Genomic DNA, 27,424 nt, shown 5'->3' on the forward strand with positions numbered 1-27,424 from the left:
GACACTGCAGCAGTGTGATGTGCAGCCTGTGGGGTTACAGCACTGCCACCACTGTACGGGGGGACACAGGACAGCCAGGAGCTTCCAGGAGCCACTCTGAAATACTTCCCATGCCTACATCAGACCCCCAGCACTAACTCATCCTTAGCACTGATTATCTCTGGGCCACCTTGTCAGCCTTGTCAGCCTGCTGGAGCTGCAAGCATTCATTCCCTCCTTTGCCAGAGAAAGGGGGGAAAGAAGGATCTGCAGTGTGTCTCTCTGTAGGTGGGTGTGGCTGGTGTCAATTTTCTTCATTAACCACAACCTGATAAGAAGCTGTGATGAGTTATGAAGGTTTCTTACAGCATCTTTTTGCTGTGTAGTTGTAGGAGCCCGTTGCTGTAATGCCCACTGTCACGCTGTAATTCTCAGCCCCTTCTTTGCATTACATGACCTTTGAAAGTCCCTTCCAACCCAGCCCATTCTCTGATTTTATGACATGAACACTTCAGCTGAGCACTAAAGCTACACAGTGCAGTTTTTTGTTGAGCTCTGTTTTACCACCAACTCTTAGGTGTGAAGTCCTGTCCATTCAGGAATGGCAGGATGTTTCTAGAAGAGGCAGAGCTTCTCTTGGGGCCTGGCTGAGAGGAGATGTCCTTGGTCCCTGGTAATGTCTTTTGGCTACTGTTCACTGAGTGTGTGCAGAGCAGGTGAATAATGAATCATGGGAGGCTTGCATAGAACTGTGATAATCTGAACAGCAAATCACCTTTATTAAAAGGCATTTCTACTTCTGGTTTATGGCCTTCATGCTCCATTTATCATTTTTCCTTAGCTGATAGAAGGGCTGTTTTGATTAATAATTCACTTCCTACTTTGAAAAAGTCAAAGTTGCTGCATTCATTTTTAATCTAGCTATAATGTAACATCCCCGAGAGTGAAATATAAGGCTTCCAAATCTACACCTCAGCCTCTTTCTGAGCATAAAAGATCAAATTCTCAGGTATAAGGCTGTAGTGATCTACCTGTAGTTTTGAGTGGTGTTTTTTTCCTAAACCCATCATGTAATTTTTTTCCTAAAATAAGAACTTCTCCAGGGTTTTAAAAAAGGCAGAAATGGCCAGTGACGAGCTTAAAACTGGGATGATAAAAAGGTCCAGCAGAATCTAATCCTCTGTCCCACTGAATGACTGCTGCAACGAGGAGTAACCCAGCTGAAGAACTGGCCCTACAAGCCACCCTTGCTGCAGAAACCAGCGGTGATGTGTGGCTTCTCCAGTGCCTGGGATGCATTTGTGCATGAGCTGTGCTGCCTGGCACAGCCATGGCACAGGCTGACCACGGGCATGGATGGGCACTACAAGCTGCAGAGTGGACACAGACCCCCGGGGCTGTCTGGCTTTGTGCAAATCAGCAGCTGCACCTGTTTTAACCCACTAAAAAGTCACATAGAATTTGTAAGATTTGATGCCCTTAGGATCTGTGCTGATCATGGGGAGAGAGGTAACAGAGGGAGAAGGTGGCTGTGGGATTCATGTGCCATCCAGCCACTAGAGGGAAGGGTTGTCTCCTGATTCTGAGCTCTGGGCACACACACAGCTTGTTTCGGCCTGTCTGCTCAGTTTCGTAAACTTTGTGAGTTGTGTGCTGAGAACCATACAGATGCTCAGGCTGCTTCTGTATGGTCCATAACGAGCTGGGCTGCGCTGAGTTCAGCTCACGGTTCCACCAGACCCATATCCTAGATCCTACCTGAGCTGCCTCGGGAGGGCAAACATTCTGCAGTAATTTCACAGCATGTTTTGCTGATTGCCAGTCTTTTTTGGGCCAGCACCATCCCAAGATGGATGTGGCTGGTTTTACTAGCCGTCAAATGGGCACGTTCAGGGCAAAGACGCCCAAGACTCCCAGTGGCCCCGTGTAAGCTTCAGCCCCTGCAGCATCCTGCAGCGAGGTGCTGTAGGAGCCCCCTCAGTGCTGTGGTCTGCCTCCAGCTGGAGGAGAGCCCAGGATGGGATGTGGCAGGAATTCCTGCTGGGAGTGGTGGTGCAAGTTTTGCAGGCAAAGGCTCTTTGTTACCAGCATCCCAAACCTCTGGCTTGCCTACCCGCCCCCATCACCCTGGGGAGATAAAGCCAGAGTCAGTACGGCTCCCAAGGGAGGAGGTGGCAGTCAAAGCAATCAAGGAAGTGCAGATTGATAGATTAAGTTCTTACCCTCCCTTAAAATGATGACTCCAGTGCTTTTTCATCTGTGCCTGGCTTTTTTCCCTGTGCCTTAGAAAATGGCAAGACTCCAGTGCCCTCTGACCCACGGCTGTTCTCACTCCCTTTCTCTGAGTTTGCGCAGGACATGGTGGAGCAGAGCAGAGCAGGGGAACTGACTGTTCCCAACGCTGCATAGCTGTTTTCTGGACACGTCCTGTTTCTCTCTGGGAATAACCAGAGCAAACCCACTGCTCCCTTTGCTTTGTCTTCTGGTCTGCACAGGCATTCACAGCCTTCCAGCCCAGTCTGGGAACAAGCATCTCCCCAGCTGCTGGAGCGGCAGTGCCCATGAGGTGCCGTGCAGGGCATTGTGTGAGAGCCCAGCGCAGCGGTGGGGCTGGCAGGGGCTCCCCCTCCGTGTCCTGACGAGCCTCGCAAAGCTGCTTCACTGCCCTGGGCCCCTTCCCGTGCCTGCCCCTGAGCTCCGCTGGAGCCGCCAGTGCTCCGGGCTCGCTTCCGCCCTGCTTCCTTCCCCGGATAAATCCAGCCATGCACCTGCCTTCAGGAGCGAGGCCAGCATTCCCCTCTTCCTTCCTCCAGGGAAGACAAATGCCCTCGTCACAATAACACATCCCTCCTTCCCCAAAGCTGTTCCTCGGACCTTTTCCTCTCTCCCAAGGGACTCCTGCTTCCCCTCCCCACAGCTGGGATACTGGGTAGCTCTGGGACTGGGCTTTTTGAGGTTTCCAAAACCTCACGTGAGGGAGCAAGTCCCTGAGCAGGAGGTGCTGCTCACCCCTGTGGACTTGTGGGGCTGCAGCTGATGTAACTCCAGCCCTCCTGCTGCTTTCCTGGCCCCTCTCTTTTGGCTCCAGACTGCTGAGGGTGGGAGGACCCCATCTTGCATGGATTTTGGCTCCATCTTGCCTGGATGTAAATCCTGGCTATGAGTTGCCTTTGGGATCTTTGCTATTCAGCCAAGCCCCCTTACTTTTGGATTTCTTCCCATTTTCTGCAGTGATTTCAGCTGAAAGTTTCCTCCTGGCTTGGCATTTGCTGTTGGGAGTTACATCTGCTTCACAGACCTCCACTTCCCGCTCACAAGGTCTCAGGGCATTTTGTTGTTTCCTGCATCCCAAGTCCCCAGGATGGAGGACAGCAGCATTGCTCAGCCCTTGCTGGGACTTGGGGTGGCTGTAATGAGCATCCAGCACTGGGGATGAGAAAAGACTTTGCCTGAACCTGCTGGAGTCAGGAATGTGGCTGGTTTGGTGGTAACCAGGAAGAGTCTGCTGGATTACTTGAGCTTGATCCTGATTTTAGGGATGTTACTTGGACCTGAGGCTACCTGCAATGGCTGTGAGAAATTCACTCATGAGCAGGACAAGGCTGGTGTGGAAAAGGCTCAGCCTGCAGGTCCAGGGAGGATGCACACACAGAGCTGAGCTCTGAGGTTATGGCTGTTGTACTGGCTTAGCTGGTGACAGTGGTGGTGGGAAGCAGCTGGACAGATGAATTTCACAGCTTGTGCTTCCCTCCTGCCTCAAGAGCTGTGCAGGGCACTTAACCTCATGGTTTTACCTTTTCTACAAATATGAGACACCTCAGCCATTTCATGCTGTAGTGGATGCAGAGCACAGAATCCTGCATGTCCTTGGTGTGTCCTTCTCCTGTCACCTGGTTCAGGACCTGGCCCTCAGCCATGTCCCAAGCGGGTACAGGCAGAAAAGCAAGGGGCTTCTCGGGTGTGCAAGCTCCAACTCCTTTCAGCTCCAGTCAAAACTGATCCACCAATGGCTGCTGCCCAAATAAATGGGCCCTACAGTGCCAAAGAGTTCCTATTGTACCTACACCAAACCAACCTCACAGAGAAAGGGAGGAAAGGAGAGTAAATGCTTTGCAGGGCTGGGCTGAACTCCCTTGTAGCTGGCTGGTCTGGGAGGCTGCTGGATCAATTTATTTTTAAAGACTGCCTCTGAACATTGTGCCTTAAAAGCAAACCCTGGCATCACCTGCAGCTGAGAAGCTGTGTTCTGGGGAAAGGAGTCTGGATCCTGCAGAGATGCATCCTGCTGCCAGGCAGGGTTCAGGGACTCAGCCCCTCATCCTGAACCCTCCAGCTTTATGCCAACGTGTCCATCAGCCACATCCTGCTTGCCCTGTGCCGCACTCCCCAGCTCGCCCCATCACCTGCAAACGCTTGGCTTGACCCGGGTTTAACACGCGTGTACGAAAGACTAGAAACATTTCCCTCACTAGAACTGTCCTGCTGCCAAACAATTTGCAGACGTTTCACTAAGGCCAGAGCATCACACATGTCATCCCCTGGGAGCGACACGTCACCGAGCCAGGAAGGGACCGTGAGTGACAGGGCCACGCTCTGCCTCCGCCTGCTGCGACACCCGCCGGCATCCCCCGTGGGCTGCACGCCGGTGTTCCAGCCCCACCCGGGACTCCGACCCCAGAGCACATCCCGGCTCCTGCCAAGCCATCCCACGCTGGCTGGCCGCTCCTGCCGGCGCCGAGCGTGCTGGCTCAGGCTTGCCTTTGCTGAGCAGGATTTAAATACCGCAGCGCGCTTCAGAACTCACCCCACCTCCGACAGAAACGGAAAGTAAGTGCTCTGGGCAGAGAAAGTTTTTCTCTTTCTTTTCCTTTCTCCGGCATTTCTGTTTTGGATGGTATCCAGCTTAGCCTGGCATGGAAACCTCCGGCTGTTTTTGTGGGTGTGCAGAGCGGGGAAGGATAAAGGGAGAGGGACTGTGAAAAGATGGGGGGAGGAGGGGAAAAGACTCCGGGATTTCATCTCCTTTCCCCAGCTCCCCGCTGTCCTGTGAAAGCCGGAGCCAGCCAGCGGCACGGGACTGCACGCCAAGAAGGATCTCAGCATCCAGGAATGGAGCGTGGGTGCGGGTGTGAGTGAGTGCCCACCCAGGAGCCTGCGAGCCACGGCGGCCGATGGTGGGGGCTGGCAGGCCCGCTTCCAGGCGGGTTTTCCAGGGACAGCTGGAGCTGCCGGCAGGGTCAGGATGTGACATCACTGACCGGAGAAAAACCCTCGGCCCCGGCTTCTCTAACGAAACCCCCGTGAGCGCTGGAGCGAGGCAGTTCTCCCTGCCGCTCTTGCTGCTGCCATCTCCAAACTGACAATAGTCCCGACAGAGAGCCTGGCTTGGACTTTGTATCTTTTAAATTTTATTTTTCCTTTTTCCTGAATAAGAGCAGAGAGTGCAGAGGAGGGATTTGAGACTGGAAGCCACCGTGCCGGGGGATGAGGTGAGTCCTGGGGGGTAAAAAGCCAGCACCGCACTCCTGAGGATGCTCCTGGGGTGCTTTTAAGCGCGGGATGGGCAAGACCTGGGTTGGCATTAGCCTAGAAAAGAGCAATTCTTCACCCAGCCGGGCCATGGACGCCTGCAGAAGGCTCTTCCCCTTCCTCTGGGGCGTCCCGGCTCAGCAGCCAGTGTGTAAATACCAGAGTTCCCCTGTTCGGGGGGTAGGGATCCGTGCGAATGACCGGCGGTGCGCAGGGAAAGGGAAAGGGGGTCCCTCCGGGCAGGGAAGGGGGACAGGCAGGGGAAGGCAGCACACGCGTTTCCCGAACGGGACAGCGCCCGCAGCGGCTTTGCCGGTGTCGGAGGGAAGGTGGAAAGTTGTGGGCGGAGGGACTGGGTGAGAACAAGCGGTGGAGATGGGTTTTCTTATCTCCTCTCGCCTTCTTCCTTGAGCTCGCAGGCCTGGAGCACCCGGTGTTTGGAATTATGGCCTGACAACAGAGTAATCACCCTTGGGACTGAATCAGAGCTCTTGGACACCACTGAGGCCATTGGACACTTCAGGGCTCGCAGCAAGTTACTGCTAGTAGCAGTGAGGTCTCAGCTCCCAGGAATGAGGTACCCCCAAAAAGCCCCCAGCCCCTCTGGATATCATGGCTAAAATGAAAAGGACATGCTGCCTCTAACCTGGAGAGATGCTGCTTTGCTTTTCTGCTTGGGTGTGTCTTGTGTGATACAGGAAAACCTTTTTTGTTGCCTTTGGGCCAGAGCTGCTGCTGTGCTGGTGGTGTGGCAGGGAGGCAGGGCAAGGAGCAGGACAGAGCAGGGGGACAGCAGGGGACATCTGTAGGGCGGGTGTGAGCAGTCCCGTTCCTGGAAGCCATCTGGGTCCATTTCTCACGAGCTGGGGATTTCCAAGCACCATGTGAGTTGGGGGAAGCTCCAGCACAGCTTCCCGCTGGCAGCTGGCCCCAGCTGGAGTGTCGGGGCCTGAGTCCTGCTCTGCTCCAGGGATTTGTGCTCATGGATGCTCTCAAGGGTCTCTGCGGCACCAGGGGAGTTTGTACAAGGAAGGTTTGGCAGGGAGATTCTGCTGAGAGCCCAGGGCTTCTCTGAAGCTCCCCCAGCCTATGTGCTGGTTCTTGATCCCCCTCCCAGCATTTTGTCTTGGCTCATTTCCTGGAATTTTCTATCATTTAGGTTATATTTGGGATGAGCAGCCAACAACCCCGTTTCTCACGGACAGCCCAGCTGGGGCTTGGCTCCAGCAAGAGGCACAGAGGGAGTGGGGCCAGTGCCCCAGACTCTGCTCCCCAGCACCCTCCTTCTGCAGCCCCCCTTCCTTAGATTATTACAAGGCTGGAAAGGCTTATAAAAAGAGGGAATATGCTGCCTTCCCTGGAAACACCATTTGCCCACAGTCCCTCCCTGGCTCAGGGCTGCAGTGTCTGCAGTTCAGGGTTGCCTGGGAGAAGTCTTTGGGACATGAATCCCAAGAAGCAGCCCTGGTTGCAGAGATGCTCTAGGACAGGCTGAAGACCAAACTGCATCTGGACTTCTTTGGGGCTTGAAGAGAAGCTCAGAGACAGGGCTACTGACTCCTCAGCCACGCAGTGAGGCTTCCTAGTGCAGTGAAAAGCCAGCTGGGGCCTGCAGGTTTCTGGGCAGACTGTCCATCTGCTGGCTGTCTCAGGGCTCTGGCACATGGGGCTGAGCTGATGCTGTCCTTCTCCTCCATCTGGGATAGGGCTGGGTGGGACTTTGACAGTGCCTGTGGTGGGGAGAAGGGAATCCCCTAAAACACAGAGACAGTAAATATCTGGGTGCCCCAAAGGCAAGATTCCCTGGGGAAGCCCAAGGGGGATGTGCAGAGCTGGTAGTAATTAACCTACACTTTGCTCTAATGTGCCTGAAGCTGGACAGGTCTGTGCTCTGCCTCCTTGGCCTCTTCCCAAAGCAGTGGGAGCTGGAGTCTCTCTGCAGGTTGCCCACAGTGCTGTACCCCTCGTTGTGCTCCCCAGTGGTCACACTGCCCACGAGGCTTGGAGTGTGCTGCTAATGCAGCAGTTTCCAGGCAGATGCTTCTGTCTCGGGATGGATCCAGGGAAGATGCACTTGGCACTGGAGCATGGGAGGTGCTGGTGCCAGAGCTTTCCTCTCTCCTTATCCTTCATGGTTGTTAGTGCTTCCCAGACACCTTTTCCCCTGAAGCCTTTCCTGTTGCAGCCCATAAAAGGAGCCCGGGCAGGGAGATCAGTTTTAAAATTTGGGACACTGATGCAGGGAGCAGGACTGTGAGCATCATTCTGGAGTCTGGCAGTGCATCTGTCTGATCCTTCCTGCTGGTTTTCTGACTAAAGCTTATTTAGAGTCAAAGCCAAAAGTTTTCTTTGGTGATCTTGCCCCCATGCCTGCAGGACTGAGGAGAAGCCACACTCCCACAGCACACAGCTCCCACACTTCACACTCCCACAGCTCTGCCTGCTCTTCCCTTTTGTTTTGTCATTTCTAAACAGACCTTTCAGAGTTGTTTTTAACTTACAACAAAGCCTTCCCCTTGTTGTGTTCCTCTGTGGTTTTCAAGTGATAAGAAAGAAAGAAAGCTAGATTAGATAAAAAACAAAACCAACCCTCAAACCTGAAATTAGCGCCTAAGTCTGACCCTGAATTTGCATCCCTCCCATCCAGTTAATTTCCTTTCATCTCTGGACTTGCCAGCAATCTAAGACATCAGTTTTTCACATGTCTGTGCCTGCTACCTCCCCAGCAGTGGTTGTGCCTTGTCCTTGCACAGCTTAACCCTGTGCTTTTCTGGTTCTTGCTAAACCCCACTCAGTTTTGCTTCTGCTGCTGCTTTTAAAACCAGCAGGACTGAAGCCAGCAGCAAAACTGGGTAGGACTGAAGCCCAGCAGTCTTCATGGACAGGGATGGGATTTGTGGCCACTCAGTTGGGTTTGTAGCCAAGCTCCTCAAAGCCAAGGCTATTTTGGGAGTGTGGATGGGGGTGAGCACTAAGGACACCATTGCGTGGATGTCCCATGGGAAATATCAATCTCTTTCCTCCCAGAAACTTCGCTCATCCTCTTCTAACCACCCTCTGTGGGGACACAGGATGTCAACAGGGCAAGTCTCTAGCTCCACCTGCTTCGCTCCTTGTCCACTCCCAAGAGTAAGATGAGGTTTGATCTGGGGGTTTGCAGAGGCTTCAGAAAGGGATTTGTGGATGCCTGGACTGCCAGCAGCTCCCTGTGATGGGAACTGTGGCCTGGGGAAGAGGGTTTGCAGCCCTTGCCAAGGTTCCTCTTGGAAAGCTTTGATTTTGCAGTGGGAACTGAAGGCAGGGAGCTGCAGGCTGCTGCCAGGGCGCTGGCCCCGGCCCTGCCGCGCCGGCCGGGGCGGGACCTGCACGGTCGTGTTGTAGGAAGCTGCTGCCTAAGCTTGTTGGATAACACTTTGCCCTTAGGATTTCCCACAACAGGCAGTGTGAGCAGAGATTAGGACTTGGCTGGGTCTCCTGCCCCACCCCAAGCCCCAGTGGAGCACAGCATGATTTCTAGGAACACGACAGCCCTGAACATCAGACTCAGCTGAACTTTGCACCAGAAACCTTGGAAGATCTCCCATTTTCCATGGGTGGATCTGCCCAAATACTTGGTCAATGATGGAAGAGCACCGTTTGGGTCAGATGCATAAAGATGGAAACCGAGAAAATCTGATTTTGCGTTGGCTGAGGCCCTTTTCCACCAGTTAGACTCAGGATGTGTCCAAGTCCATTCATAAAGGATTTTCCTTTTCTTCCCAGAAAACAGTGCTTAGTCTGCCTGAGGGGAATCTGAGGCACTGGTGACTTTGCAGTTTGTTTGCTCTAAGCTGGTGAATCCCATCTCAGTGCCCCATCTGCAAGGGCCAGAGCTGGGTTCTCAAGTCCTTGTCCTGGCCACCACTGCTCCCATATTTACCTCTTTCTGGGCAGTGAAAGCTCTGAAGTGAGGCAGAGAACAAATGTGTTCTTTGGCTCAGTGCCTCTTTCTGCTTCTTCAGGTCCTAAATCTCAGGGTGTATTTTTGGCTTCATGTTAAATGTAATTTCTGAAGAACATTTCTCTCCAGTAAAGACTAACAAGGTCTTTAAACAACTTAGTGGTTTGGTAGTGATAAGGATGAGGATCCTGAAAAGAAAACTGCTGCCTGGGGAGCAGAGAGGCTGTAGTGCTGTGCTGGCATCCTGCAGGCTCAGGGACAGGTCAGCTCCAAGCACTTGGGCAGCAATGGGGTTTAGTCCTCATTCCCACTCAAACAGATGCATGGTGGAAAAACACCTGGCAGATACTTAGCAATTTTTTTGCTCTTTTTTTTTGAACTGCTGTTTTATTCACATGGTGCTGAACCATGAAGCACATTCCCACCTGCCTGATGAGTGAGAGCAGCTTGCAGGGTAACACAGAGATCCAGCTGTGGATGATGCAGGGATGCAGTTGTAGATGAGTTACAGGTCTGGCTTCAGCAGATGAGATGTTTGTTTCCCAGTCAGTAGCTCAATATTTGTGGAGAACTTGCAGTGTGGGCACTGAAAGAGAACTGATCTCACTGCTGTCAGCCCCTGCAAGTGACATGTTTGATGAGCTGTCATCTGCCAGGGTGGCTGCTCATCAGCATGGAACAACCCAATCTCTGCATGGAGGAGTCTGCAAACAGCAGCAGCTCCTGAAGCAGAGCAGATGGAGCCAAGGCCAGCAGAAATGGTGACATAGAGAAATGTTTGTTGGCATGACTTCCCTTGCTGAAATTCCAGGGAAACATGGCTGCAGGGCCAGGCACTGCTCAGCTCCATCATTCCTACTTTGCACTAAGGGCAAAGCCTGCTAAGTGCCTCATCCTGAGGGTATCCCAGCACTTCCTACATTGCCAAATTAGGAACCCTGTTGCAGTGGTTATATATAAATATATATGTTTGTATGCATGCATGTTTTTGAAAGCGTTATGTGTTAGCAAACTCCCCAGAAGGCTTTTTTTAGAGGGTGTTATCAACAGGATGTGCTTGAATATGTGGAATCCAGGAAGTCCTGGATAAGGGCTTTTATTTAGAGCCTCACTGTGCCCAGGGTCCCCTGGTCTCCCATGGGATCCGTAAGGACTGCAGTAGCACAGGCCATTTCTGAGGAACAGATAGGAGTCATGACATCATGCTGGCTTCATTGGCTGGCATTTTGGAGAGATCATGCTCTTTTCTGAAGTGGGAAACAAGCTCTTTGTCATGGTTGGAGCCAGTTGCTTGGAGCAGGGAAGAAAAAGAAACAGCTCCCAGTCATTGCCCTGAGCCAATAAATGAGGATGACAAGGATGTGACCATTAAAATCCCACCCACCCACATGGGTTGGGGAAGGTTTGCCAATATCCTGATGTTGAAGTCATACTGCATAACATTGTGTGATGGCTGTAACTCACTCTGTGGGGCAAAAAGCACCTAAAAACACATGGGGTTTTGTACCTGCTACTGCAGAATGTGGTGGGGCTCTCACTGTGCTGTGAACTGTGTAAGGGTGGCAAAGCTCTGGCTCCAGCCTGTGAGAAAGGTTGTGGTTGTGTACTAATGGCATTCGTGCTGGGCTTCACACCCTCACCAGGGTGTGCATCCATGAGAGGGTTTTACACGTGCTGGCTGCAGTCCTGAAATCCCTGCCAGGCAGATCCTGCAACATTGGGATGATCACTAGGTTCTGCTGCCTCCCAGTGATGGTCCTGGGGTGAACCTGAAGGGGGCAGAGGGTTTCACTTGAGATATGTTTAGCTGATCAATTAATAGGACCTGCCTTGGGTTCAGGACTGAGTTTAGAAAACAGAATTTACATAGCAAGCTTTTGGCTAAAGTTGTCTTTTTAATAATGAATATTCATCCAAGGTTAGCACCAGGTTAACTCCTGCTTGGGACTTTGAGTCAGTCACTTCTCTTTTCCATGAATATTTTCCTTCCTTTTTCTTAACTGCTTCTCCATCTCTCCCCATGAGGGGGAGGCTATTGTAGGACTTTCTCCTCCCTAAGCCTCAGCAAGGCATTTAACACAAGGAGGCTTTGGTCTCACATTAACACCACTGGTGATTAATGCAGGTAACAAAACACACAATTCCAGCCTGTCCAGGACAGCCTCGGGCGGATGGGATTTCCATTGGATTTCAGAGAGGAAAAGGAAAATACAGCCCTCATGTGTGCTGCTACTCTTGGGCAGGAAGGGGTGAGCTCAGCACTCTGCTGGGCCCTGGAGTCACCCAGAGCATCAGCTGCACCACTCCAAGGGCTGCGTGTGCATTGTGTGCATGCCGGGAGAGCTGGCGGCATCCTGGCAATGTTGTTTCCCTTCTTCGGATGTGGGTTTTGTTCTTTAGGACAAACACACCAGGCAGAACAACAGAAATAATCCCCCCCTTCTCCCATTGATCCAGGAGCTGGGGCTGTGTGAACCAGCAGCCAGCTGCGGTCGCAGTGTGGTCCCCGGGGCCTCGCTTGCCAGCCGCTGCTGCAGGGCCAGGGGTTGTTTGTGCTGACAAGTCCCTGGGAAAGAGGTGCTTCCCCTTTGCCAGGAGAGGAAAAGGCCACCAGAGTGGGACTGCCCGAACTGGTGAACTCTGCTGATATCATGGCTCACTTATTGCAGCACTTGTTGGTAAAAGCCTGGAAGGAAGAAGTTGGCTGGAGCCTGGTGAACTCCTGGGGTGCTCAGGAGGGAGGAAAGGCTCTGTCCTCCATCAAGCCTTGCATGGAGCACATGTGGCAGGGCTTACCCTCTCCAGTGCCAGGAGCTGCTGTCTGAGGTGGCAGCAGCTGCTCCAGGTCACCCTGGTGGGTGTGAAGGGGCCAGAAGCTCACTCCAAATCTGTGTCCCCATGTGCTGTCAGAGCAGTGGGGTCAGCCAGTGTTCTGCTGCGAACCCCTGCAAGTGTGTCCACGCATGCAGCTGTCTTCATGTGTGACTGAAATGTGTCTCCTTCTCCTCCCAGAAACCTCCATCCCTGAAGACGCCAGCCCTGGGTTTCATGTTGCTCTGAGCCTCTGCCCTCACCCTGGCTGGCCCTGCCCGCAATGGCCCTGTGTCTCAAGCAAGTCTTCAACAAAGACAAAACGTTCCGTCCCCGCAAGAAGTTTGAGCCGGGCACGCAACGCTTTGAGCTGTACAAGAAAGCCCAGGCCTCGCTCAAGTCCGGGCTGGACCTGAAGGCAGTGGTGCAGCTGCCTCCCGGCGAGAGCATCAACGACTGGATCGCCGTGCACGTGGTGGACTTCTTCAACCGCATCAACCTCATCTACGGCACCATGTCGGAGTACTGCACCGAGAGGAGCTGCCCCATCATGTCCGGGGGGCTCAAGTACGAGTACAGGTGGCAGGACGACTGCAAGTACAAGAAGCCGACCAAGCTGTCGGCCCCACAGTACATGTGCATGCTGATGGACTGGATCGAGATGCTCATTAACAACGAGGACATCTTCCCCACCAGGATAGGTGAGTGTTGCTCTGAATCTTAAAAGTGTTAAATTTTCTTTTATAGTTCTTTTGAAACTTTTAAAGTTCTCATAAAACTTCTTTAGCCTTCTGATAATGTTTACATATTTCTACTGGAGTTCTCACGTACTGTTCATGTAAATAATGATTGTTTTGCATTCTCTTTTGTGGGAGGAGAGAATTGATAGACTGTTAGTTTAACTAGTGTGGTTGGGGAGGTGGCAATTTCATCCTCCAATCCACTGTCACTTTTAGAATTCTATATATAACAAGGCTAGAAGTAAAATTGACTTTTTCTTTCTTGAACTCACCAAGCTTCTGTGTACTCATTTTGTGTCCAATAGTGACAGGTGAGTGTGCTCTGGCTCCCCACAGGAACGCCGGGCTTGTAACTACTGCAGGTTCCCAAGCTGCACCTCGGGGTTGATGAACTTTGTGATTCAAAACTTCGTGTCATTTCCCTTTCCAGGTGTTTCTCAGTGTCTGTCCCACACCCTTTTGCTCCAAACTGAGTTTGGGATTTCTCATCCTACTACTAGGAGAACACAATGTTCTCCTTTTCTGTGCTTGAACTTATTCTGTGTTTGTGAGAAATGAAGGCTGGTAGGTCATTAGCTTCCTTACTTTTCCTCAAGAGGCTGAACTGCAGAGCTGGTTAGAGGCGGTCATCACATCCCTGCTTTTCTCTCAACTAACCAACACAGTTTCTTTCTGGTTTTCCACATAGGTTCATGGTCCCAAGATTCAACCCTTGCTGCTTCACTCCTCAGCCCCTTTCCATCTCAGCCTTGATTATACCTCACACCTTGCTACGTAGCTGAGGCACTGCTTGAGCAGACACATCCCTAGGATGTGGCCTTGCCACTGCCAGGGTGTATGATACACCTTTTCAAAAAGTTTGGCCTTAGGAGCTTGCAGCAGCTGCCAAAGGCAGTGCAGCTTTCAAACTAACCCCTCTGCTGCTGACCTGCAAAGCTCAGCAGCTGCCAAAGCTGATATTAGCTGCTGCTTAGATTCTTTTTGTCATTTGGGGACATGAGTTCAAGGGCTGGGGCTGATGGGGCTTCCAGAGTCTCAGGTCATGCCTTGGAGAGGTCATTTTTCAGATGGAACATGAAGCTACTTGAGTGTAAAAAAAATATTTAAGGAGCATGGTGGGGGGGAAAGGCATAGCTTTGCAAGTCTGCTTGACCTCTTTTGTTTGCCAAGCAGACAGAGCTTTATGAAATCAGTGCAGCTTACGGTCAAGATTTTCATTAATGTGCTGGGAAACATTGAAGAAAATGGTCTGTGTGGGATTACCAGCATTACTCACTGTTGTAGCCCCATTTGGCTGTGCTGTACATGTAGTTGTGTGTCTTTTTAAGGAAAGTCTCTGGCCGTTGGAGTCTGAGAGGGGTCATGGGTCTCTGCAAGCAAGAGGGGAGGCAGTGCCTGCAGCCTGCTTGTGCCAAACTATTGTGTCTTTGGGACTGGGTGACTCCCCCAGACCCCTGATCTGAGCTGGCTGCTCTGGCTTTGCCTGGAGTTAGGGTGGGACAAGTCCCTGCAAGCAAGACCAGCAGGCACTCACTGCCTTCTTCCCCTTGCTGGTGGTCTGGGGCAGGCAGGGTAGCACAGTGCCAGCTGCCCATGCTGGGGGACAGGCAGGGTAGCACAGTGCCAGCTGCCCATGCTGGGGGACAGGCAGGGTGCCTTTGGGGTGTGTGGGAGAGGCAGTCCCTGGGATTCACCAGGGCATTCTCTGTGCTGTGGAGGCATCTTTCCCTCGTGGGCACAGTGGTGTTCAAGCACTCCAGTGAACGGAGGAGGCTGGAAGTGTGGCTGCCTGGCAGAGTCAGTGCAGGACACTCTGGGTCAGCAGTCCCAGCTCTGCTGGGGACAGCAAAGTCCCTGGTCATTCTGGCTGCACAGACTTGCTGCTGCTGAGGGCTGAGACAGCAGCCACAAGGAGCAGGGTAGGTGTTCCTCTTCCTGAGGTGGCTTGTCCCCAAGGAGAAGATCTACATGCCATGAAAAGCAGAGGCACAGATGTGCATTTACTCTGTTTACCCTCCAGCCAGAAAGGTGTGTCCTGATCCAATTTCAAGACTTTCAGATGGGATTTGGGGTGTGGTGCTGCTTGACACTGCTCTGGGAAGTAAAGGTGTACAGGGAGTATTAACACCTCAAAAAGCAACCAGCCATGGGAGGGACACTGCAGCATCCTCTGCTTTCCCACCTCTCTCTCTCTGAGGTGCAAAAGCCAAGTGCAGTCATGGTCCTGGTGGTTTTCACTTCATTTCTGGCACTTCTCCCTCTGAGTTGTAGCATATCCTGATGTGGGGAGGGATGGCTAGTTTCCATTTCTCCTTTCATTTCAGTTTGGGGGCAATTCTGAGTGAGATCCAGGATGACTATAGGTGAACATGAGTCAAATCCATTTTCTTCTCTTCCAAGGCTGTTCCTGGGGTCCATTTTCCAAGCCCTTTTGTTGTGGGGACCCTTGTGTTCCCTGGATGACTTCAGGCCCTGTGTCAGCATGTCTTGGTGGTGGTTTTGGCCTCACACGAGTGAAAGGGAACTCAAGCTGAGGTTGCACTCTAAAACACATGAAAGGCTGTTGAGGGAGGCATAGGGAGGATGGAGCTGGTGCCACTTTGTCAACAGTGTGTCCCCAATCATCTGCCTTTCACTGGCCTGCCTTTTTCACTGGCAATTGCTTGGCAGCTCTGGCATTTCAGAAGATGGAGTGTTTGGCTGAAGGGAAATGCACTGGATGACAGAGGAGGCTGGCCAGGATGTGGGCTCAGGGACAGTGGCCAGGGTGACCAAACAGAGGTGCTTAACCTCTATTCTAAAGAGCAAGCCCTTGGGAAAAGACCCAGGACAAGAGGAATAAGGCACTGAGAGGACACAGAGGAAATGTGAGCTGTGTTAAGGAGGGGAAAGGAGCTTGATGAGGGGAAATTGCAAATGTCATGCTTTGGAGTTGTGGTGAGACTATTGGATGTTAGTAGCAGAGATGGGATTTAGCTTGAAGGTTTGTTTCACTCCTGCTTGTACTGGAGAGGTTCCTGGGCACAGCTGCTGACTGTCTCAGCGGGTGTTTAATCAGCTGTGTGCATTCCCAGCTTTCCCTCCTGGCCCCTCTTTTGCCATGTGCAGTAAAGCTGCCCCAGGACAAAGATTTCCCTGGCTAAGGCCACCTGACCGCAGACAAAACAGACTTTTCTCTTTTTTAAATTTGTTTTTCTTAGAAGCAGCAAGAGTTCCCCAGACTCACAAACATTGCTGGAGGCTAACCTCAGCATCCTCCTCCATCCAAGAGCTACGCAGCCTGAAGCAGCACATGATTCAGCAGGGCTTGCTGGTGGGCTCCTGGCAGTTGAGAGGTATCTTGTGGGTCAGAGAGGGGAAATCTTTCACCCCGGGGTGAGAAACAAGCTCAGCTAGAAATGAGCAGAGATGGTTCACTGACCTGTGGGCTCAGGGGATGTCCCTAGGCATCGAAGGGGAGACCTTGGCTGGGGTAAATGGTCACAGCTGCAGAGACCAGAGCAGAGCTGGGCTGATTTGCACATTGAAGCATCTGCTCCTCCAGCACTGTCAGAGGTGGGAGGGCAGCAGAGTGACAAACACCTTTGGTTTAGCCAGGCTGCGTGATGCAGAGCTCTTGCCAGCTCTGCAGAGAGGCCAGAGGGACAGCTGGCATGTGACATGGCCGGAAGGGAGCCCGACACCAGCAGACAGTTTGTGACCTGGCAGAGTTAACCAGCAGGACTGCAGCCCTCGGATGGCACCAGTAGAAAATCCCTATGGTGGAGATTATTAGCAGGGCTGGGGGGGCTGCCAAGCCCCCTGCATTCTACAGCAAGGGTTGGGAGAGATACTGTGTCTTCCCCATGCCCAGGGAAATCTACCTGCAGGGCTCCATCCCACTGTCTCATCCTTTCTCTGCAGTGGGAACCTGTTTATCAGCCTGTTAGGATGAGACAAATCCTGGCATGGTGTGAGCTCTGCCAGCCCGATGGCTATACATCTACAGAAACAGCAGTTTTCCCAGACAACCTGTATCATTTGGTATGTGCTAGTGCTTTGTTTCCACTCTTCCAACCAATGTAGCTGTCCTGAAAAATACATTTAAATTGAGACTAAGCATTTTTCCCATGCAGGGAGAAATATAAATGATTCTACAGGTGTACTTTTACCAGCTGGTAAAACTATATCAGTAGATTTATTCAGTGAGTGGAAATCCATGAACAAATTACCACCTGGAAAATATCCTCTCCTCCCAGTAATCGTTCTGCCCTGTGGTGCCTGGTCTCAGGGAGCTGCTGCTGGGCAGTGCTGTGCTGAGGAGGAAGGATGGCTGGGTGGGGTCTCCAGGCTCCGTGGGCAGCCCAGCATCAGGCTGCTGGTTGCACAAGGCCAGGTGTCCCCCCCCAGCCCCGTGGTGCTGCTGAAGCCTCGCTGCTGTTAGATGAGTGCAGACGCAGGGTTTGGAGCAGCCCCAGCGCCGGAAGCACCCCGCGCTCTCCGCCAGATCTGCCCGTGGCTCGACAGAGCACCGGCCACAGGAGGTTTTATAACAGTTCTTGGAAAGCGTTTCAAAACTCAAGCCTGTCGTTCAAGCATAGTCCCAAAACCAGAGAAAACCTGCTGCGAAATGATTCGATACGTTCTCGCCATAACAACAGGAGAAAAATGTTCAGAATTCAGCTAATTATTGGTGTTCTCTCAGCTGGCTCTTTTTAACATAATTTGTTGGGCTTTTTCCCCCCAGCTTTTTTTCTTCCAAAATTAATTCCACACCAGCTTGCAGCTGCCATCATGCCATTAGTTTTAAACTGGGCTTTAAACACTTATTTTTAGGAAAAATGAATCACTGAACACCACGGTGGCCAAAATGAAATTGAGAAATAACAACAACAATTCATCACGAAGTTCACTGAATTACTGCATTTGCAGAGGAAAAAAAGTACAATTGCCAAGAAGCAAAATAGTTTCCCAGTACTGATTCATCGTGAAAAAATTAAATTGGCTGGTGCACAAGTGTTGGGAATAGGAGATGGCAGGAAAGATCCAGGACCCTTTGGCAGTCCCTTACCCTAAGCACAGGCACTTTTTAACTCTCATTTTAATTTCCTTTTCCACGTGGTTTCCTTATGTTTTGAATCAATCAGTCCAGAGTGGGGAAAACAGATTCCTTGGAGCTTTAAATCATATATTGGGATTTTCAAGCAAAATGTCCAAGAAAAACTAAAGGTGCCAATTCATTTCAGGGACGTGAGTCACTCTGCTTGGAGTGAAATGGTACCTGCTGTACTTACAGCTTTTGCCTTGGCTTGGAGTAGAAATTCTTCCTAATATCTAAACTAAACATCATGCAAGAGGAGTCAGAGGGTGGCTGCTGCCTGCCAGACTGTGGGCTGCTGCTGCTTTCTCCAAGGTTGCTGGGAACTAAATGTAAATGTAATTTCAGTGCTTTTAAATCAGCCCAGGTGGGTTTTGTGATGTTCTGCTGTCCCCCTGGGGCAGTTATACCACCATCAATGGGATGAACTAGGATGGTGTTTTTTGGTCCCTGCCGGTGTGCAGGGCTGGGGAGGGTGAAGCAAACCCAAGCAGTTGTTGGGGTGATTTGTCAAACCTGGAGGTCCACCCTGACTTTCCCCTGGCCTGCTGTATTTCTGCTAAGAGGACATCTCAGCCATGCAGGGCCTGTACCTCCGGAGTCATCCCGCTATCTCATCCATCTGCTACTGTTTCTGGTTTGTGCCACGATGTGCCACCTTCGAGATGGGGCAAGTTCCCTAAGCAAAGGCCACCAGTGCCCCCCTCCCAGATGCCATTTATCAGTGCACTGGCCGCTGGTCGGTGTCTGTGCTGGGAGGCTGACCCGCCGGGCCCAGCCTGGCAGGGAGGTGGAGCCCTGGGGGAGCAGCTGCCCCTCCACGGGTGGGGACGGGCCGCATGGCTCCGCAGGCGCTGTTGCAGTGTCCCCTCCCTGCAGCCCCGGTGGGAATGGCAGCGAGCTCAGTGAAGGATGAGCGCCTGCGAGGGCAGGAGGGGCACGTGTGGCCAGCGATCCCTGTCCCACGGCTGTCCCTGGCTGGGGCGTGCTGGCTGCAGTGTGTGCCCTGCAGGGAGGAGGCACAGCCTGTCCTGGCTGTGTCCCCTCCCGTGCGGGGAGGATGTCGCCTGTGTCCTCTGCCGGACATCCGCTGCGCCAGCAGCGCTGACCCAGGGCAAGCCGCCTTTATCTGCTGCTCTCGGATGCAGCCTCTGCTGCAGAGCCTCTTCTTTCAGCTCTGGCCAAGGGGAGGGGGTGTTTCTCCAGCTCCCCACCAGCATGGCCGGTGCCTGCTGGGGCTGCTGTGGGTTTCTTTCCAAGTCGCTGGAGATCAGCAGCGAGGCACCGCTGCTGGCAGAGGCAATCTGCACGTCAGATATCCGCCCTGCTTCCTTCCCGAGGGGAAGTGCTCTGATCCGCTGGCACAGACTCAGGGTCCAGTCAAGCATCTCTAGCCTGACCCGAGGGTCCTGGCACAGGACAGACGTGGCTGCAGCAGGGGGACAGGAATCAGGACCCTGCTCTGCCTCCCTGGGCAGGTGTGCAAGCGAGGGTGTTTCGCGGAGAAAGAGTCAGAGCCGGACCCGAGCCATCCCAAAGGACCTAAAGAGGGGCGTCCTGAGCTGTAGAGACCCATTAGTGACACGCAGCCACCGCTACAGCCTGGCCGTGCCTGGAGGAGACGGCCACGCACTGACACCTGGTGATGGACACAAAGAAGGGCAGCTCCGCCTCGGCTCCGGAGAGCTTCCGATGCTCCTGGTTCATGTGAAACCGTGGCTGAGTAGTCCATAGGAGAGCCTGGAGGTCCTGGCAGCCTGATGGTATCTTTCTATAAATCATTAGGTTTAGGAGTTCAATAACTCCCATAGTTGCTGATGACCATGAGCTTTTAATTAGCTAACCTCTGAAGATTCTTTGTAACTCAAACTATTCTTTGATTCCGCAATTTAAGCTACATCTCTGTTCTCTGATGCAAAAGCTGCTTCTGAGAGACCAGAATGTAGCTAGAGATGTCTCTTCTCTAAGTCTCTCTGCTGCAAGCATGTCCATGAGGACTTGCTGGTGACAGATGTATAAGACAATTCCTGGCTAACCTCAGGACAAAAGCTGTGGAAAGCCACTTGTCACCATCTGCCATGTCTGGAGGTGGCCCATCTGACAGCAGGATCTGCACCATAGATGCTGTCAGCCCTGGGAGCCTGAGATCTCTTTGATCTGCCGTTCACTCTCTGAGCTTATTTCCTTCTCAGCTCAGGACCGGGTTGAGGGTTGCTGCTTTCCTTCGCTATCACTCTTTGCAGTTTGGCAATAAATTCCCAGGGATGGTCAGGTCGGATTTCTCCCTCACTGCCTGCTTTGGCTGAGGAGGCAGTTGGTGACTGGGATGGGTGAGAAACTGAAGGCAGCAAATGCCTTCCTGCCTGCTCCTGGGCACTTGCTGAGATCCCAGCTACCTCTGGTCCCAGGGAGATGACAGGCTGTCCAGGACATTGTGTATTCCCCAGCCCACTGCCCAGAAATGTGCATTCATCAGCTGCAATGAGCTTTATTTAAAAAAAAAAAAATTAAAAAATTGTTTCTTAACCAGTTCTTCAAAGCTGGTCTGTAGGGCCCACCCTAATGGCATGTCTGAGTCCCCAGCTGGGTGACTCCAGCTTTTATTTGCTCAGCAAATCCTCACTCAGGGCAGAAAGCTCAAATGAAGCCATTCATAAAGTGCTGTGTCCCTCCTGCCTGCAGGGGAGCATGGAGAGCTCTCTGATCCCTGCCTGTGAGGCAAGGAGAGCTCTGTAGCCAAGGGTGCTGGGCAGAAGCAGATCTGCAGTCACATCTCTAAGGTGCTGGCATAGGGACAGCTTGGTTGTACTTTGCCAGATGTGAACACCTTTCCTGAAAAATCCTAATGGGATCTGTCAGAGCTGGAGGTGAAACAGGTCATGCTGAAATCCCTGTGGCAGGAGCAGCCCTGGGGCTGCAGTGTGCTCGTGGTTATGCAGAGCAGTGGCCACACATCAGTCTCAAAACCACCTCTGTGTGATGCTGAGCCAAGATCTGTGTCCTTCTCCGAGGGGTGGTTGGGACATCCAGATGTGGCACGAACAGACGCTTCAGCCCTGCCCTCGGCTCCAACACTCTGCATGCAGGAAAGGGAGCATGACCTGTGCTCAGGGTGACTCTGCTTTAGACCAAAATTCATTTTCTCTTATGAGTTCCAAACCCAGCACCTGCCCAACCCTGGCGACTAAAAACAGGCTCCACACGTGATGTCGGAAGGACAGAACCTTTGCATTTGCCACCCACGGAGGAGAGGGGCTCAGCACTGCTGCTGGGAAACAAAACTGCCAGGAGCCTTTGGGGAAATAAACAGTTTTAATTGCCTAGCAAGGCTGGTGAGAAAGATTCAAAGATAAAATTACCATTTTTAATTTTTTAGCTAAGAGATTTGCTGATGCTTTCCTGTGCACAAAATGTGTGAACTGGCCATGGTTGAGCAGAGTTTGTTTGGAAGGATTTTCAAGAGGTTATGTGCTGCATTAATAAGAAACTAAGGGAGGAGGCTGGTATAACCGTGGGAAGGGAGGTTTTTATTTTGTTCTTTGTGTATTTGCATTGAATTGCTCTGGGGAGAGGAAGAAGCCTCAGGAAAACAAATATCAGTTGTTTCATTCTCCTCCTCACCAAAAAAAAAAAAAAACACCCAACCAAAAAAAACCAACCAAAACAAAAAGTTTTGTGTTTCAAAGCCATGTTTCCTTTAGAGATTTACCCCAAGGTTACAGGCACTGATGGTATCACTGAAATTTTCATTGTGATAGCAGCATATTTTGAAAAGGATGGAAATATCCCACACTGCGTCCTTGCATGAGACAAAGCTGAAAGTATAGAGCCAGGTGTGGTGGGCCTTATCCTATGAGGGTATCTCAGGATTATACAGGCACAATGAAACCCAAACATCATTAACACGGGTGGTTTTCTTCCTGATTTAGTGAGACATTTTGTTGAAATAAGGATCAGGAAAACAGTAGAAAACCCACCCATTTCTGCTGATGCATCAGAGGTGATGTTTGAGGGTGTGAGGAGGAAGGAAAACAGTACAAGCCATACTTTTGGGTTCAGAGGAAGGTATCTTTTCTGGTGGCAGATGGTTTGGCTTCGTTCATGGACCCGGGTAAATACAATTTGACTTACAACGTGCCTGGGCAGGCTTGTAGGGGAAAGGCAGGGAGAGAGGACCAGATCTCTGGATTGAGCCAGATGTGGAGTGCAGTCTCCTCAAAAAAACCCACTCTTTTTTCTCTCCTGTAGCAACTCTCCAAATCCTGAGCCCATGCCCATGTGAAATTTCTACCTGGGCAATGAGGGAATGTGTGGGAAGAGCTCAATGGCACACTGCCCCAGTGTCAGTCTCAGTATTAGCCAAGGATGTCCTTCCTTGTCATCTATGACTGCCTGTCAAGCATGGCAGACACATTTAAATGCTAACTGGTTTATTTTTTTTTAATGTTCAAATGGCTTCCAATTTGCTTCTGCTTTGCAGGTGTTCCCTTCCCCAAGCAGTTCCAGCAAGTTTGCACCAAGATCCTCACCCGCCTCTTCCGTGTCTTTGTCCATGTCTACATCCACCACTTTGACAGCATCATCAACATGGGTGCTGAGGCTCATGTCAACACCTGCTACAAGCACTTTTACTATTTCATCAGGGAGTTCAGCCTCATTGACCACCGGGAGCTGGAGCCTTTGGTAAGGATTGCCCTGGGGATGGGGAGGTGGAGGGTGAGTGGTGTGGGCTGGACACACCAGTGCTGAACCTCTCTGGACTCTTTTGGCCACCCTGCCTCAGACACACAGTCATGTTTTCTGTCCTGGAACCATCAGCCTTGGTGCTCTGAGAGAGAAATTCCCAGCAGCACCAAGGAAACCACTGATCCTTTCTTAACTTTTGCCTCTGCTGTCATGTCTGTGAATTGAACTTCAGTACCCTTAGGACCACCACACAGCAGTGTCCCCAGAGTGACTTGGTAGCTCTAATGCAATTTGCATATCAAACTGTTTCCAGCCCGTTGTGCCCACATGGCTTTCAGGAGTCAGATTTGAGCCAGTCTCTTCTCCACAGTTTTTCTTTTAGCATTCCCTGCTTGAGATCCCAGTGTGAATTACACTGAGGCTGCAGGGAAGGCAAGCCCTGATAGGACACACAGCTTCAGACAGCAGCTGTCATGGCCATGCTGGAGAGGCCTCATGGATCTCCCAGTTTCCCTACAGCCTCCCTTGGGAAGCAATTAGCCAGGCAGAAGGTGAGAGCCCTTGACAAAGCAGGATTTGTGTGAAGCAGAGGCCAGACAGCCCAGGGCTCATAAAGTAGAAAATGCACATAGTTGGTTTTGTAAAGGAAGCAAGTTTGTCACAGACAAGGTTGAGTGTAGTCTGACCTAGGGAGGATATTGCAGTGGGAAAATAATTAATAGGAAGCTCAGTTTGCATGCTGTGATAAGGGTTGGGTTGCAGAAAAGGCCATGTTCTGAAGCAGAGTTAGGGAAGACCAAGAGGATACAATCTGAGAATGAGCTGAGAAGAGTCCCAGCTGCTTGCTTAGGATCTGGAGGTGGGGGAGATGCCCCTGCCTCTAAGTGCTAAGCACTTTACTGCTTTAATTTGTCTCAGTCAATTTTCTGCCTATCTGCTCTAATTATGATTTAGAGGGATGGAGAGATCATGATTTAATCAGGAGAGACTTGAATGACAACAGCATTAACTTCAATTATTTTGTAGAATTCAGTTGTAACACATATTATCACAATGGCCCTCAGGTCCAGAAAATGGCAGCTCAGCATCAGTCTGTCTTCTGTCACTGTTCCTCATGACAAATCTCTTCAGCATTGCTATACAGTCCATAGTAGTGTCATCCCCTCAGCTGCTTGGTAATGTAAATAATTAACACCTGCCAGCCAAAGCAGAGGCTGACTTTGCTAAACAGGCTTTCAATGCCAGTGACTCACATGCAACATGAGGTGACTGATGGGTCTCCATAAATCTCTGGTGAACAGATTCTTTTCCTGTGATGCAACCACTGTCAAACTGCAAGGAAATGAGATACATATGCCCATGGTCTATCTGTGTCTCACTGCCTGCCATCCAAACCTCAAGCAGACCCAACCACAAGGGAGGAGGAAGGGCCTCCTTCCCTCAGGCAGTGAGTTGCTTTAGGTGTGTATGAGTGTCCTACAGCCAGGCTGCCTCATCAGCCCAGACAGCTGTCCTAACCTTGCATTTAGTTTGTCCCCATGAATCCCATGACAGACTTCTAAGCTTTCCTCTGGCTGAATCCCCCTTAGCTGCTTCAATTTCCTTTTTGTCAAGCTTCTGTGGGATGTGATTTCTTAGCAGCAAATTTTGGGAACTGAGAATGAGATCCTCTGGATGGCAGAACTAGCAAAAGGCAGTGATTCACTCTCAGTAAATCAAGGAAGATGGTGCCAGAGAGAAGCCATGCACTTTCTTCCTTGATGAGGGCAGCTCATGTGATGTAGGGCTGCAGCACTGGCAGGGGTCCACTGGTTACACACTAAAGCAGAGCTGGGGGGATTTCCTGGATGTGAGGAAAGCCTTGGACATTTGGAGCTGGTCTGAGGAGCTCACTGGTGACTTACCAGCCCACTGGTCACTGCAGTCCTCCCTGTTCATGGCTGCTGTTGTGCTACTGGGGTGGGTGCAATGCTGTTGCAAGAGGATGTGCACAGTCCTTTCACCCTCTTCTTTTCCTTCCAAGATGTTTGCAAACATTTCCTGTTTGCAATGTGATTTTGTGGCAGAGCACTAACTTTTCATTTGATGGCCAGGTTCTGCACTCAAGTGATTTTGCATGTTACTTCTACAGGAAAACCGTCTCTTTGCCACTGTCCCTAATGGATTTGAAAAACAAAGTTCTCAGCACTGAAGATCAGAGTTTGCTGCTTCTGCTTCCCTTGGTTATATAACTGAAGGGCCTTTTATAGGGTTACTCAAAGGTCATCATCCTTTCCTAGTTCTTCTTCTTTCAGAGTTGCATTCTTCCTTCTCCACGGACCAGTCCTACTTCCAACCTATTTCGGGAGTAGCTTTTAATGTGCAAACCTTCCTTTGGGGTGCACGAGGGGACTTGTGGGCACAGAGATTCACAAGCCATTAACCCAATGAACCATAATCACATTTTTCTCACTGCAGGATTTACAAGATGCTAGTTGAGCTTTTCAAGGCAAGGACAAATACCATCTTCCACCAGCTGAAAGCTGGACACCTTCCTAATGTGGCTGGCATGATGCTATTCTGGCTAAAGAAAAGTCTGTAATCCTAAACAAAGCTGGAGGTTTCCTGTGGCCCTGTTATTAGCACTCATTTGCATTGCAGTGTGACTGTGGAATCCCTAGCTGAAACCACAGGTCCTCTGGGTGAACTGTGGTTAGCTCCTGCAGTGACAGCAGGGAGCACCTCCATATCCCATCTCCTAAGGCTGCAAAGAGGGGCTCTGAGGGTGGCATCACCTTGTCCAGCTGCTTTGCAGCTGACCCAGGAGCAGCACCTTCATCTTTCAATATCTCAGCCAAATCTCTTTGCTTGGACTGCTCTCAAGGCTAGGGCACAGCCAAACTAACCTTGTGCCACAGAGACTAGGGAGAGTGCCAGGATGGAGCTGCTGAGGCAGCCGAGTTCCCAGGAGGGCTGTCATGGGAAACAGAAGAAGGCTCCCCAGGACTCCCACAGTTGCTTCCCTGGGTTGGTTTTGGACATCTCCCAAACTGCCTGATACATCACGCTACTCAAACCTGTCTTTTGCACTTACTGTTTCTTTCTTTTCTCTCCCCCTTCAATGCAGAAAGAAATGACAGAACGAATTTGCCACTGAAATCTTCTGGCAGACGAACTCAGCTGGCTCACTCAGAGCCCGGTGGGACAAGACACCCTGTGGTGGGAGACCTCTTCCCTAGGACCTGCTCTGGGCATTCCAGCTCACTGACCTACAAACACTGCAAAACTGCCTCTTCAGGCCACGACTGAATCCTAAGTTTTCCAAGAACCTCTGGACAGATTTTTCTTCTTCTAACAGATCCAAATCTCTGTTGTATGGTTCCTCTTTTAGAAAGCCACTGACTCACAGGAGAATGAGCCAAGTCTGGTTTACTTTTGCACACTCTGATTTCTAAGACTCAATCCCATGTCTGACATCAAATTTGCAGCAACCTTCCCTCTTGTTTTGCCCTCAGCTATATTGATCTCCAAATATTTTATTAGCAATTCATGCCTGTGAGCAGGTGTGACCTTGGCTACCAGGTGTTACCTTTCCCACAGGCAGTGGGTTTGTGGTGACACCTGAGATCAGCTGCAAAGCTGGTGGCATTTCATCCCACTGCCTTCATGTGGTTAGTTGTTGATGTGTTGTTTTTAACCATGAGCTGTGAATGTCTCCTTCTGCCCTAATTCATGCTTTACCAAAGGGACCATTTTTCCCTTCAAGGGATTTTTCACATTTGCAAGAGAGGACTTGATGATGTTCTAAGAAGAAACCAATACTGATTGGACTAATGGCAAGTGCCCCCTTGACCAAGGAGGTGAGCTAGGTCACTATTCAGTGTGATCAGCACAGACTACCTGAGAAAGTCTCAAAAACTGGTGAAAAGAAACTGACTATCTGCAAGCATACTATTGCTTCCTGGTCTGTACCATTACTCCCCTGAAAGGTATCATGTCTCAAAATTTCCTCCCTTTCTGCTTGCAGTGTCTGACAATTACTGTTGTATTCCCTGTGCCATTTTAATTTTGATAAAAATACTTCTATTTTTCCTTTTTTATTGTTTTGGGAGAGTGAAAATCAATTTCTCTGAGCCACAGAATTGTTATGTTTGTGTTTCTTGTTCTTTTCCTGGGAAAGTTTTCTGTATCTGACACAGATAATATTTATAGTCTGGGGTTTGCCCACTTTTGGGGTAGGGAGGGGATGTGGCTAGAAAATGTAAATGTTTAGGCCAACATTAAAGTGCACAAGTGAATTTTTAGTGCTCAAAGCACTTCTTTTGTTCTGAAAATATTTTTTTAAATCTTGTGTACCAGATGTATTTTTTTACATGATAATAAAACAGAGCAAAATGGACACAAAACCTCTTGATGCATCATTCCAATATTGTAAAATAATGTGTAAAATAATCAGTAAAAGTCCAAACATATTTGTTCTGTTACTAATTAAAGAAACATTAATAAGCCTGCTGTACTTTATTCTTCCCTGATCCATCTGTATTAAACAGGCCCAATGAACAAGGATATTTTGAAGAGTGGTCTTTCCCTGAGAGCTGCAGCACTGATGGATCTTAATGCCACGCTGAGACCTCAGCTTGCATCTCAGAGAGTGGCTTAACAGAGGCCAGTGTTGCTGGCCAG

General features: G+C 50.8%; 1 protein-coding gene across 3 annotated transcripts; it reads left to right on the forward strand.

Annotated features, from left to right (window-relative positions):
• Window positions 1–4,536: 4,536 nt before the first annotated feature.
• Window positions 4,537–27,249, forward strand: MOB3C (MOB kinase activator 3C). 3 transcript variants are annotated; one of them, XM_031505556.3, is made up of 6 exons: window positions 4,537–4,806; window positions 5,012–5,468; window positions 5,921–6,085; window positions 12,461–12,960; window positions 22,557–22,759; window positions 25,869–27,249. In XM_031505556.3, exons 4-6 carry the CDS (start codon window positions 12,543–12,545, stop codon window positions 25,896–25,898), a joined length of 651 nt encoding a protein of 216 aa, XP_031361416.1. In that variant the 5' UTR covers window positions 4,537–4,806; window positions 5,012–5,468; window positions 5,921–6,085; window positions 12,461–12,542; the 3' UTR covers window positions 25,899–27,249. The 3 variants fall into 3 exon arrangements, with proteins under 3 accessions (XP_031361416.1, XP_085441809.1, XP_021384643.1); XM_085585683.1 differs by having other exon boundaries at window positions 4,666–4,806; window positions 5,928–6,085; window positions 25,869–27,147; XM_021528968.4 differs by lacking the exons at window positions 4,537–4,806; window positions 5,921–6,085 and having other exon boundaries at window positions 5,268–5,468.
• Window positions 27,250–27,424: the final 175 nt, after the last annotated feature.

Source organism: Lonchura striata, chromosome 8, assembly GCF_050655825.1.
Source record: "Lonchura striata isolate lonStrDom1 chromosome 8, ASM5065582v1, whole genome shotgun sequence".
NCBI classification, from domain to species: Eukaryota; Metazoa; Chordata; class Aves; order Passeriformes; family Estrildidae; genus Lonchura; species Lonchura striata.

Coding starts and splice junctions, on each gene's coding strand:
- MOB3C (XM_031505556.3), top strand. CDS start 12,543: ATGGCCCTGTGTCTCAAGCAAGTCTTCAACAAAGACAAAACGTTCCGT. Junction 12,961..22,556: donor CATCTTCCCCACCAGGATAG/GTGAGTGTTGCT, acceptor TCTGCTTTGCAG/GTGTTCCCTTCCCCAAGCAG. Junction 22,760..25,868: donor ACCGGGAGCTGGAGCCTTTG/GTAAGGATTGCC, acceptor CCTTCAATGCAG/AAAGAAATGACAGAACGAAT.